At 45.3% G+C, this 13134-nt stretch overlaps 1 protein-coding gene across 2 annotated transcripts in view; it reads left to right on the top strand.

Moving 5' to 3' along the window:
- LOC139234141 (casein kinase I) overlaps window positions 1-12003 on the top strand; it is a 174283-nt gene extending 162280 nt beyond the window's left edge. For both annotated transcript variants that reach the window (XM_070865116.1, XM_070865117.1), the window contains one exon: window positions 2446-12003. In XM_070865116.1, coding sequence (XP_070721217.1) covers window positions 2446-2500 — 55 coding nt within the window. In that variant the 3' untranslated portion in view covers window positions 2501-12003. The remainder of the gene's footprint in view (window positions 1-2445) is intronic.
- The last annotated feature ends 1131 nt before the right edge of the window (window positions 12004-13134 follow it).

Below are 13134 nucleotides of genomic sequence, written 5' to 3'. Positions count from 1 at the left end.
ATGAAAGCAATTATTGTCTATGTATTGTGAACTAGGAGTGCAGTAATAGACTCATCGTAGTCTGAGTATTGTGTTAATGTACCAGTATTCAAATTACTATTTGGAAACACAGTGAGGTCAGATGTTTCTTGCATCCATACCAATCCAGGAATGAATAGATTTTCCCCGAGATGTTCAAGGTAATCCGCCTGTGGAATAGCTCGGAACAACTGTGCAAGCATAATTTTTTTTTCCTACTACTTCCTAAGCTACGTTCCCCGGGCTCCAGTTGAAAACGCTGATGGGTGGCTGCAGATATAATGGCCTGCTGATGCTGTGTTGTCGGCTGATGGGGTGGTGGGAGATGTTGAGATCCTCCTCCCCACCCTATCCGCTTCCCCTCACCTCCCGGCCACTCTTCCACCCCCGCTCTAAACTCCCTGTAGATTAGGCACCCATTCTGGTTGATCAAGTACTTGTCTGGCTGACAGAACGGAGTCCAACAACTTGGGATAATATGTGGAGAAGCCCCGCGTGAAGTCAGCTGAGATTGGTACGCCCTCTGGTTTTAGAATGTAGCGAGGACGTGCAGCGAAGCGATGTAGCCCAATTGTCGTATCCTCGCCCCATCCCAAAGCACATGACTGAGAGGCGGTTGGCTAACTGATCAGCTGCCCCCCTCTTGTAGAGGCCATTGTGATCAATCCTGCTGCTTCCTAAATAACTTCATCTGCTGGCCAACAGAGTTCTTAACTTGAATAGAAATTACAGCTTGCGTCTTTCTAACTATTTTGTGCATTGACACTCTTTCAATCGCTGTTTGGTTTGCGCCTATGCTTTATGCTCAACTTATGCCAGTAGTAAGCAATTGGCAGAAGATTTTATTTCCCCAACTGTCAAGATAAGCAAGCTTTAATTTCTCACGTGAAACCAGTTACCCTGTGCATCATCTTTCTTCTATAGAGATGCTATTATTTCCCCCTTCCCCCACCCAGAAAATTTACATTTTTAACATGTCTTGACCATTGAATTTATACAAAGTATGTTGTGTCTGATATTTTTAGTCCTTTTTGTTGGCTCTCTGAATTTCCAATGCGGTGAATTATTGTCGTCCTCTCATAAAAGAAAAGTGTGTGTCCTTCCAAATTCTTCTTCACCTCTCTCGAACACCCCGAGTTGTCCTGGAGGTGGTTCCACCAATACCAACCAGCCTCCAGCACTTCGCCCAGTCGCCCATTCTTCATGAGTGGCTCAAATAGTGAGTGCAAGTGAACTGTTCAACTGAGAGAAATCCTGGACGAGCTTTTTCCTGACCTCGTCTGCCACCTTCCATCAGAAGTCAATGAATGGCGATCGAGGGCATGTAGCCTGACTGACCGCTCTTCACCCCACCCCGCCAGGGACTATGACCATTCATTATCGCCTCAACTGCCTCGTTAGCTGTCTGAATTTTTTTTAACGTTCGTTCTCGGAATGTGGGTGTCGCTGGCAAGGCCGGCATTTATTGGCCATCACTAATTGCCCTAATACTACTGCCAGTTAAGAGTCAGCCACATTTAGTGTGGGTCTGGAGTCGCATATCGGCCAGACTGGGTAAGGACGGCAGATTTCCTTCCCTAAAGTGCATTAGTGAACCAGTTGGTGTTTTTTTTCAACAACCCAATGGCTTCATGGTCACTTTTACTGACTCGACCTTTTTATGTTCAGCTCTTCTAAACTTAATGTATATCCTCAAGTCTGCCGTGGTGGGATTTTAACTCATTGTCTTTTGATTTAGTCCAGGCCTCTGGATTAGTAGTTCAGTAACATAACCATTACAGCACCCTGGCTGTGTATTTTGCCACCAGATTTCTCAAGGGCCATTTATTTGTTAAGTGCAGTCAAAAAGTCTACCAGAGGTTAACTATTTTCCATGGTGACTGTTGGTATCCTGGGAGGGTGGAACGGGTGCCAATGCATGGATTTTAGCCCAGTCCAAACCTCTTTGGCCTGTAATCCAGTGCTGACCTTTATGGGTCTCGCATGGGTTTGTAGATCAGTGTTCAATTACCTGTGGAGCTGCAGTACTTAGGATTTACCACACAAAAACAGGCCATTTGGCCCAACTGGTCTAAGCTGGTATTTATGCTCCATCTTACTTCATCTAACCCTGTCAGCATATCCTTCTATTCCTTTCTCCCCCTCATGCACTTATGTAGCTTCCCCTTGATTTGGGTATAAAATATCAATTTCTGTTTTTTGAGCAGGTTTATTTGCCAACGAATGAGTAGATCAGCTGTACTAATTGGACATTTTTGTTCTGGGGGTGAATAGGGAAGAGAGGGCACGCAGCGTTAAGGTGCATGCTCCCCCGAGCCCTTGTCAGAAGATGATGATCAATTGGCCTTTGACCAATGACTCATTCACCAGCGAAACTTTGGGGAGTTTTAATAACGGCTCTTTTTTTTTCTCTCCCGCCTCCTTCAGGTGTTGCTGTTTCTTCAAGAGGAAAAGGAAGAAGGCCACAAATAGACACAAATGACTGCAGCTCTCCAGGGACTGCGAGGCTTTGCTTGCATGTTCAACTCCCTTCATTTTGGATGAAAATGCCACCTGACTGGTTGAGAAGCTTCAGACTGATGATCTCTGTTTTGTTCTTCTATTTTTTTTTTGTTTTGCCTGTGCCTGTGTGTACTCCGCTGGGGAAAAGGGTCTTTTTTTTTTTCCTTCAACACTCAGGCTCAATTGCACTTCGTAAACAACCGGTTCCCACGACACACACACACACACACACACACACACACACACAAGAGACGGACGCTCGTCCTGGGGCTTTCCGGATTTTCCTGGCTACGGAGGGGAAGGTGGGGGGGAACCCCCAGGGGAGAACCCAGGCCATTTCAACTCCCTCTGCTCCCCGCACCACCGCAAATCGCGACGGACGGACGGACGGTCGGGGCGAGAGACTGCCCGTGGGTACAAACAGACTCTGTGTACAGAGACCCACCCAGACTACCGGGAAGTCGGCCAAACTGACAATGGCGGCATAGGGTGGAATTAGGTGCATTTTTGTCACAAAAAAAAATGGTTGTTCTATTTTGTGATGTAGCATACAAGCTGTGAGAAATTTACAATCTATTGTTTTATTCCCTTCCTTTCCCCCACTAGTCAGCCTTTTCTTGACCTCGTTTGCTAACTTTCGGCTGATGTGTTTTGTGTATGCCGTCTGGAGTAATTTTTTAAAGAAAAAGAGGTGGCCTCTTCCGCTTTAAGGTGCACTTAATGTAGGGGTGTATGCGTGTGTGTGTGTGTGCGTGTTTTGCCGCTGGTATCCAGAATCGATCAAAGAGCAAACGCAATGTGGATTGTGAACACACACTGGCTGCTGCAGTAATTTTCAAGCCAGTACTGCCACTTTTAAATGTGTTTTTAGTTGAAATCTTGACGGTTATTTCCAAAGAACAGAAAACAGCATTAATTCCCCCGATATTTGATTTTTTTTTCATTCTTAAGTGGGATGCCTACAAATGTCACGAGCCTTTGACAAGAGCATCTGATTTAAGAACTACTGCGAATCGGTTGCCAAAATGAATGAACAGCTTTTTATGTTTTAGGTAGTTTCACTGGACAAAAAAAAGTAGGTATTAGCACTGCAGGGGTGGTTTATTCTTATGGGACGCACTCTTCTGACTCCGACCAGGTAGATTCAAAGCTTTTCCGTATCCATCTCTCTCATTGTGGTTAATGTACGAATGTTCTTAAATCTTTCTAGGGTCCCAAAGAGTAGCGTTCTTTTCATAACATGCAAACACCAACTTGAAAGGATTGAGTTCACTGGCATTATAGGATCAGACTATTCCGGTCTTTTGACGGGAAGTGTGGGTGAGTGGGGCAGGGGGTTGAGAGAGCAGAGGGATTTACCCCCTCTGATGTATTCAGAAATTTGACCCTTAAGCATACTCCGTGCCTGCTGGCCAGTGATCGCGGAGACTCTTGCTTAAGGCTGCTGTATCCTCAGGACGCCGCAAAGTGCCTGTGGCTTCACTCACCACCCTCCTGCAAGGTTGGCCAAGCATTGAGCATCAAAGTCTACCGCAACTGACCATTCGCCAGAAACGGTCCCCTCGTTTTACAAGGGTTTAGAAAGCACGGTTGATGCAGAACACTTGACAACTGCCTGAACTTATAATGTCTAGGCGTGACATCACCAGTCCTTGACACGGTTTCAGAGATATTAACTAATGTCCCAACCTGGGTACAATTCATTTATGCTTCCACAGCAACGTGAACGCAACCAGAGTACTTCCAAAATGGCAGTGAGCTCATCGAAAGAGAGTTTGGGTAGTTGTGGCCATTAGTATGTGACTCATTGGATTGGACCATGTGATTATTGGCTGTAATATCATTCAGCCCTTGGACTGAAGCGATGGCGATGTCACCTTGGACATCACAAGGGCCAGCTCACTTCTGAAATGCAAATGCGTGTAACAAGACATGTAATGACCCTAAAGAGGTATCTGTAGCTGGGAGACCCGTCAGCCCTTTGTTACAACTCTATGCATCATTGTCAGGATAAATACCTGCGTTAACCCAGAGTTGAAGTAGGAAGTGAAAAGAATCTTTAGCGAGGGCAGTCAGTAGCTGGAGTGACCAAGAACGCCCCTCTCTATCCAAAAGACTCTGGCTGCCAGTTCTAAGGCTGCTCATCACTTTACCTGCCTGTTGTCCTGGCATAAGTAGAACACGGCAGGAAGCCCACATTCCGTGTGTATAGGAAGAAAAGGCCACACGCACTCCTTACTCTGTCCCGGAGTTTAGATTCGGTAGATGGAAGCACAGGGCCATGCTCAGGGCTTGGAGGAAACAGTCTGAAGTCACCTTCTCCTTAAGAGATGCGCAAATGATTTGAATGTCCTTTTGCGGTCTCATCATGCAAAAAAAAAATGTTAACACTGTTATCTGTTTAATATTCTGCTCTTTTTAACACTGGGAAAACAAAGTGCTAGTTTTAATTACCAGCTTGTGCAGCGACACTGTTTTAATGGATTGTCAGAAAAGAACCAATTATTTTAATTGACACATTTTTCTGCGGAAAACGAAATACAGCTTTTTAAAAAGGCCGGGGGTCCCGATTTTCTGAACTATTCCGTAAAGCGGTTAACTTCTCTGGCCAGCAACTTCCACACTTACAGACGTTCGTTCCCACGCAAAACTAGAAAGCTCCCAAGAGCCAGGGAGTTGTGAAACTATGACTGGCTGCAGGTAGTAGTTTGCACTGTGTATGAGCAGGGTGATTCAGAATCCCAACTCCAACCCAAATTCTCCGCCCCTTGATCCAGCTATCCTGCCAGGTTAACTTGATAGTGTGGACAACTCTGCCCTATCTATTTATTCGATAATACAATCCACTCTTCATAACTTGAATACAGGAGTAGACCGTACTTTAATTTGTGAGATCTGGCACCTCACACCTGTATCGATTCTACTTGTATGTAACCATTCCGTGCTGTAACTTCGAAAGGACTAAAGTTTATTTTGTGTGTGAAAGTAACAGCAGGGAGACAGAAAACTAAATCAGGAAACTGAAAAAGACACCGCCCTCAGCAAAAAAAAAACCCAAAAGCACTCAGTGTTGGACAAGTACAATAATGCATTCACAGAACGCTCTCGGCGTTGGAGGGAGATAGCGCTCCCGACTGCCCGGACTGGAGATGTTTGTCTCTTGTGCGTCTCTGGCCCACGATGCCCTGAGGGGGAGGGAGCTCCGTGTTCTTGTCTCCTCCGCCCCCCCACCCCCCCCCCCCCCCCAGAGATGAGAGTGCTGTGATACCGCTGGCTTCTTACTGCAGCACTGGTAGCGCAGTTAAAGCGCCAACGGCCTAGTCACCTCCCCTGCAACCCGGGCAGACGGAACTGGTTCTGCATTCCAGGAGGCAGCTGTTAAGAATGCAAAAGAACAAAATGATTGCACAGGACATTAGCTGCAAGGTAATCTTACAACGTGGTTTTATTTGTAATTTAATTTGTATGAATTCCGTGCAAATTTTATTTTTCAAGTTTCGTCAAAAATGTTTATTTTTTCTTTTTTATAAAACAAAAACTCAAAACACCTTCACATGTCCCTTTAAGACACTCCAGCTTTTCCTAGAAGCTCCTCTGTGGGGTCCTGTTTGAAAAGGTACACAGTGTCTACCAAGATTTGAAAATAGCTTTGCCCCCATTTGGGAGGGTCTGTCCACTCGCCAGAGTTTAATGTTTCCCGATGGGACGACCCCCGCATTGCTGAAGGTGAATAGTGCTGAAGATTTCCGCCAGGTAGAGCAAGTTGTAAACGATCTTTTACAAAGTACAGATTTCTTTTGAACACTTTGTGACATTCCAGTAGTGGAAAATGGGAGGCCCAAAAAAAGCACTGGCAGTTACCTCTTAAAGAGGCAGGCCAGATCAACTTTCTATTGGCCTGTCTCATGATTCTCTCCGCCTTGTTAAGTGTTTTTTGTCTCTCCATTTATACTAATCGTTCCTGAGTTGCACTGTTGGAGAGGCTTAGAACTATCTGAGGTAATAGTTTTAATTTTAGGGGTTTGGTAACTGTCCAGTACAGAGCCACTGGAAATTTCTTAAATTGTAGTTCTTTGGGGCTTTGATCAGTGCTGTAAGAACTCATGCTTGAACATGATCGTGCAACCTTAAACGTTTATCGATAGAGTGGAACCTATAATACCTGGTCACCAACCCCAAAACCATGCCCTGAATCTGCTTACACTTTGAAGTGAATATGTAGACTAGACAGCATTATATGTTTCTCTCTCTCTCTCTCTCTCCCCCCCCCAATGGCTGATTAGTCAGGACTAGGTTCCATTTAAGTATTATCTGAACTTTTCCTAAAGCAACCCAAACCAGGGGGTCTGCTTAGACCAGGAAGCTTTTATTTAATCCAAGTGACTGAAGGATCCGGTTTCACTATCAATGGGACTTCCTTTTTATCTTGTGACGTCCGATAGAGTGTGTGTGAGTAAAAGCTGTGTTTTTACTCTGTGCTGTTGTAAATATAGCACTCCAACGCTACTTGAGCATGAGTTTCTAAATAAAATTCGCAAAATTCCAGCCTATAATAACACAAAAAACCCCTATCTATTTTTGGTTCGTGATCATTTTATAACAGTTGCCCCTCGTGCTGCTTGTTGTGTATCCGTGGAGAGGGAATGTCAGGAGTTCGGCCACAGTTTTGATTTTGTAAACTGTATAAAATGCAGCTGTGGAAATCTCTCTTTTTTTTAAATGAATGCTTGAACGTGTGTCTCCTTCTCTTGCTGAAATGACCTTTTTCTGATTTTTCTCAGGATTTAATTTTTTTTCTAAATTTGAAAATTAAAAATAGTTTATATGTGCAGTCCTGGCGCTAGCCTGAAAACCCTGCTGTGAAAGCTAGAACGGTTTCTTTTTCCTGAATTGTGTGTGAAAGCGTCTGATTGAACCTTTGCTGTCGTCAGTCCCATCTACCGCACTCTGAGAAATTGTGTTCAAACTCGTGGCAACTTCTATCATTCTTGCATTCCGTTTTTGAAAGGCCTCATGAAGGCGATTTGATGTTTTGAATTCTACCATTACTTCCTCCCATCTCTTAACGGTATATTCTCCACTCCACTGCTGTGTGAATCACTGGTCTAAATGTGTCTCTGGTGAAATGCAGATAAGTTTACTTAGAAATGTGCAGAATACAAGCAGGGTTTACCTCCGAGCTGAAACCGGCCTCGCTGTGCTTGATCAGAATATTCTCTCTTGCCAGGGAGTCAGACACATGGGTTTGTCCAGTGTCTGGCAACATGAACCAATTGGCAATAGTCTGTGCCGGAACACCCTTTCCTCCTGGAGGGTTCTTAGATCAGCAATACACCCACTCCCAGCACACGGCGCAAAGCCGTGTGCTCAATATGTCCCACTCCCCCTATCCCTGAGGAATCTGGTTCCGCAGGGTGTCCTATTTAGTGAGCCAATTAAGATCTAATAATACTCCTAATGTGTTTCAGGGAACGAGTGCAGAATTGCGTTGCTTTAACATTTTAACAGGAGTATACTTTACCCTCATCTCTTCGAGGGGACTGTTTCTTTAAATAGATCTTTGTGCTCATTAAGTTGCAGGATGTCAGCGCTGGGGAATGGGACTCTTTTTTTCCCCCCCCCCACCCTCTCTGTTCCCCCACACTTCCTGTACCTAGTATCCTCCTCAGTTGGGTACAGCATGGGCCAGTTGAATAAAGCTTCCCCCCCCCCAAAAAAAAACAGCCATGTGCCTTAACCCCAAACCTCAAAATCCTCGCCCACTGTTCAGGTGTGACATTTTGATTTCCGACAGCAGCTATTCTCTTTCGCCCCCCCCCCCCCCCAGTGACCATTCTGAATGGGGATGCCAGTTTGTGCGAAGCTCGAGTTTAGCTTAGAGTGGGTGCCCACCAGCAGCTGAAGTGACGGTTCAAGCTTGACCAAGGTGTCTCAAGCCATCGGTCTGGGCTGAACTCTCAAACCCTCATAGTCCCGTCTCCAGTGAGCCAGCCAGAGTGCCCCATGCAGGAGTTTCTGCCCGAGGAGAGGGCATTTGGCAAAACCCCACAGCTGGACTTCCATGGGTCCCCCTGCACTCAAGGTCATGCCCGGCTTGCAATTCCTTCAGTGCTTAACCTACAATTCTTTCCCTCAAATCGCCAAAATGGTTGGTTGAAATGTTAGCAATTCTACATCCAAAAGTCTATATACAGTCCCTGCAGCCCATGCCACCCATCCACCAAACTGCAGTAAAACCTCACTAAGTCGACCACCTTAAGGTACTGATTAAAAGTAGTATACTGAATGTGGTTAGCTGCTACAGTATTTGCAGTGTAATAATCTCAGGATCATGCCCTCAACATCTGGCCCTTGGCACAATCCGGTTGATCCCATGATTGATAAACTACAATTGTGAACTGCCTGTGCCCTCCCGGGCCCTGCCACAGCTCTCCCACCCCCTCCCCCACCACACACACACACTCATACACACACACACACCGTGCTACAACTGACCTTGTTGTGCAACTGGAAGAAGAGGGATTTATTTATTTCAGAAATTGGAAAGATCTCAACTGAGGGTTCAGTCTTTGCGATGAGCTGTGATGTTGCTGTGTCAGTTGTGGCTCAGTGGGTAGCACAGTCAGAAGGTTGTGGGTTCAAGTCTCACTCCAGGGACTTGAGCACAAATCTAGGCTGACACTCCAGTGCAGTGCTGAGGGAGTGCAGCACTGTCGGGTGCCGTCTTTTGGATGAGACGTTAAACCGAAGCCCCGTCTTCCCTCAGGTGGATGTAAAAGATCCCATAACACTATTTTGAAGAGGAGCAGGGGAGTTATCCCCGTTGTCCTGGCCAATATTTATCCCTCAATCAACATAACAAAAAAAAAAATCTTGTCATTATCACATTGCTGTTTGTGGGAGCTTGCTGAGCACACATTGGCTGCCGCGTTTCCCACATTACAACAGTGACTACACTCCCAAAGTACTTCATTGGCTGTTGCAGCCATAGCCTGGTTACAGCTGGTCTAACATTTCTGTTGAGGTTCAATGTGAAATACTGTACATGTTTAGCTGGCAGGCTGTTAATTGGAGAGCTTTAAAAACCCAGGTCAGGACCAAAATAAGTTGCCCGCTTCTTGAATAGCGGCTGGTCTGCTTGGCGGGTCAAAATTGCTATGACTTGATGTCTTGAAGCAGGATTGATTGACTTGTGAGGTTCTGCTGCGTCACCCAGTGTTTGCTGAGGTGCAAAATCCGCAGTCGGGCTAGTCTGCGGGGATGTGATGCTTTGTGATTTGCCTCTGACTGTGATGCTTTGCAGGGAAGAGTTGCCTGTTCAGTGTTCCCAGACAGCCAATTATTGTCCCAATGCTGCAGCCAGAGACACGGTTATTAATCTGAGGTCTCATGGTGAGGTCAATGAGCACTGCTGTGTAAATATATTTATTCTTGTTTTTTTTTGTGTTTGTAAGGTATGCGGCATTGGTTTGAGTGTTTTTTGTTTGTATGGAAGTGGGCATTAGGGGAGGGGGTCTGGAATAGGCAACAGGCTTTTCACCCCTGCAGGATAGGAGCCTATCTCTGGCACATACAGGTTGCTGGTATCGGGGCACATGCTCCACGGAATGGGTTAAGAATATAATGTACAATGCTTAAAGTGAAAGCATCCTCTCCTCCCCAAACACCAGGTTTCAATGGAATATTAACTGCCAATAGTCACTGGCCAATGGTGGGCCTACTCCAACCTGCAATATGTAACCATAGCAACTAGAAATGTGCAAGATTTGGTTGGTGGACAGGGAGACGGGAGTAGCGAGCCCTTTCAGTCACTCTTCACGCTGGAGATTTTGAAGAATCTTGTGATCCCTTTCGCCCACCCTCAGGAATCGCACGTAACTGAAGGGGTATGAATTGCAGCATAATTCAAATTGTTACATGTCTGCACCTCTTGTCACCTTTTGCTTTGTGAATATAATGGTCCCTGTTGGAGCAGACACTTTGAGGAGCGCTCCATCTGATGCCCCTCCCTAATATTCCAATCCAACAACCCCATAGGTCTCCTAGTGGTATGTCAGGGCAGCTCCAGAGGTTCTCTGGTTGCCTAAGATTCTCCAGCTTTTATATCGTGGCAATCGAGCTGACCCTGTGTAGTTATTTCTCTATGCATTCAAGATATGCTTGCACTCTTCAATTCTAAGGCGCTCCTGTAAGCAATCCAAGGTCAAGTCACTGGCATTAAACACATTTGTTGAGCTGATTGAGGGGAAGCTCACTTTGCTCGCTTTACTTGGAGCCCTGGTCTTGGCCTATCCGCTGTAGGATTGGGGCAAGAGCTGGTGACTTCTCTGCAGCATTGCGGATAGCACCACCTGTTTCCGGCATGGCTCCCCAGGTCCCCTGCTCCTGGACGTGGGATTGTGGCTGTTGTGGTCACGGCATGTCCCGTCTAAAGCCAGCAGAGGGAGCTCCGAGGATTAGTGTTTACAAACCTGAGGTTTTGCCCTTTTGTGAAGGGGAAATCGAGAAGAGTGCAGCCTTTTAGACCCCTCCCCCCCAAAAAAAATGGTCTGCCTCCAAAAACTAAATCTGGAGTGCTGAGTAAAGTGGCAGCTAAAAATATATTTAGATCAACATTGTTACTGCATGAAATACTTGATTACCGAGACTGTTTTATTGCTAAAAGTTGGGGGGGTGCACTTTGTAATGTTTTATCGATATTAATGCTCTGCAGTTAAAATTTAAAGCTCATCTTTGTGACTCCAAAATGATCATTCTACCTGAAATAACAGAAAATGCTGGAAATACTCAACAGGTCAGGCAGCATCTCCGGAGAGAGAAACCGAGTTGATGTTTTAGGTGATGAAGGTCGCAGACCTGAGGTTTCTCTCTTCACCGATGCTACCTGGCCTGAGTATTTCCAGCATGTTCTGTTCCTCTTTCAGATTTCCAGCATCCGCAGTCTTTTACTTGTGTGATAATTCTACCCAAATACCTTTGACACTACATTGCATCCTGTGTGTGTAACTAGTATTGCCAGCTCTGGGGATTTACAGTCCTGTTTTTGAAGAGTGTCTCTCGGAACGCACCTTTTCAGAAGAACGCCTTCATTGATCAATCTGCTTTGCATCCAGTTCTGGATGTCCGTGAAGAAGTGGGACTACTTGTACTTTGGATGGAGATGTTCGTTTTCCTGGGATTCACGTGCAGGAGTTTGTATTATTCCACAATGGATAGAAAATCGTTTTCTTTGATCTTAAGTTGTAACAGTCAATTGACACTGTCTTTGTTTGGTACTGTGATGCAAAGTGGAGGCCATACTCTCCCAGGCCCAGCTTTTCCGGCCCAATGTCCTTACCTTTGTTTTTATTCCCCCCCTTTCATTCAGTTTGGATCGGACCTTCTGCGTGTTCGGAAGTAGAAACTGCAGGGTTGCACAGTCTTATCATTGTACTGTAGAAATGTTCCATTGTAAAATTCCAATTAAAACTGACATTATTTCTACAGCACTTTTTATTTTGTGATGTACAGGGTTTGCAATTAACGCTGATCAGCAAACAAATCACTGTTGGCATGTTGTACTCAGTTCCAGTAAATATTTCAAAATTCTCATCCTTGTTTTCAAATCCCTCCATGGCTTCACCCCTCCCTATCTCTAACCTCCTCCAGCCCCACAGCCCTCCTAAATATGCTTTTTTTTGTACAAGAATTTACATTTATATAGCTCTTTAAGGTGGTTAAATGTCTCAAAAATTGAGCGATAAGTGAGTTGAGCGTTATGGGGGGCGGGTAGGGAAGTGGAGCTGAGTCCATGATCAGATCAGCTGTGATCTTATTGAATGGTGGAACAGGCTCGAGGGGCCAAATGGCTGACTCCTGCTCCTATTTCTTATGTTTTTATTACATATCTGCACTCCTCTAATTCTGGCCTCTTGCCCATCCTCAATTTTAATCGTTCCACTGTGGCCTAAGCCCCAGACTCTGGAACTCCCTCCCTAAACCTCCCTTCTCTCTGCCTCCTTTCCTCCTTTTAAGATGCTCCTTAAAACCTACCTCTTTGACCAAGCTTTTGGTCACCTGGCCTTAAGTAGCTCGGTGTCAAATGTTAATATTCCTGTGAAGCACCTTGGGACGTTTTGCTACGTTCAAGGCGTCATATAAATCCAAGTTGTAAGTAGTCCCTTATTTCTGGAAGACTGGCTGGATACCACTCCTTTTACTCGGAGCTGCCTGGTCCCAACACTTTGCTAATGCCATCTGTGACCTGCTGTCAGGATCTGCCAAGATACCTGCGGAACAGGATCGAGGGACTGAATGGTCTCCTGTTCCTACGTTACTCTGAAGCAATACTCTGAAATCTTTTCAGGAAATTGCAGAGTAAAGTCCGTTTCTTTTCCCCTGTTATTTTCTACTCTTTCCCCTCTAGCTATCAGTGCCACAAGTGAAAATAATGTAGTCATTAGTGAGCTCTCAGCAGCTTTCTAAATCTAAGGTTTGTATCCCTATTAAATTCAACCTGCAGGCTGTACAGAGTCTGTACAGAAATCATCTTAGTCCTCACATTGAGCATTTCATGTTCCTGCTGCTAAACCATGATTCTTGTGTGTTTGTCGCCCAATAGGTTGGGTGGAATTC

Source organism: Pristiophorus japonicus, chromosome 21 (genome assembly GCF_044704955.1).
Source record: "Pristiophorus japonicus isolate sPriJap1 chromosome 21, sPriJap1.hap1, whole genome shotgun sequence".
Taxonomy (NCBI): Eukaryota; Metazoa; Chordata; class Chondrichthyes; family Pristiophoridae; genus Pristiophorus; species Pristiophorus japonicus.
Note: the sequence above shows the minus strand (reverse complement) of the source record. Positions and strands in the feature narration are given on the sequence as shown.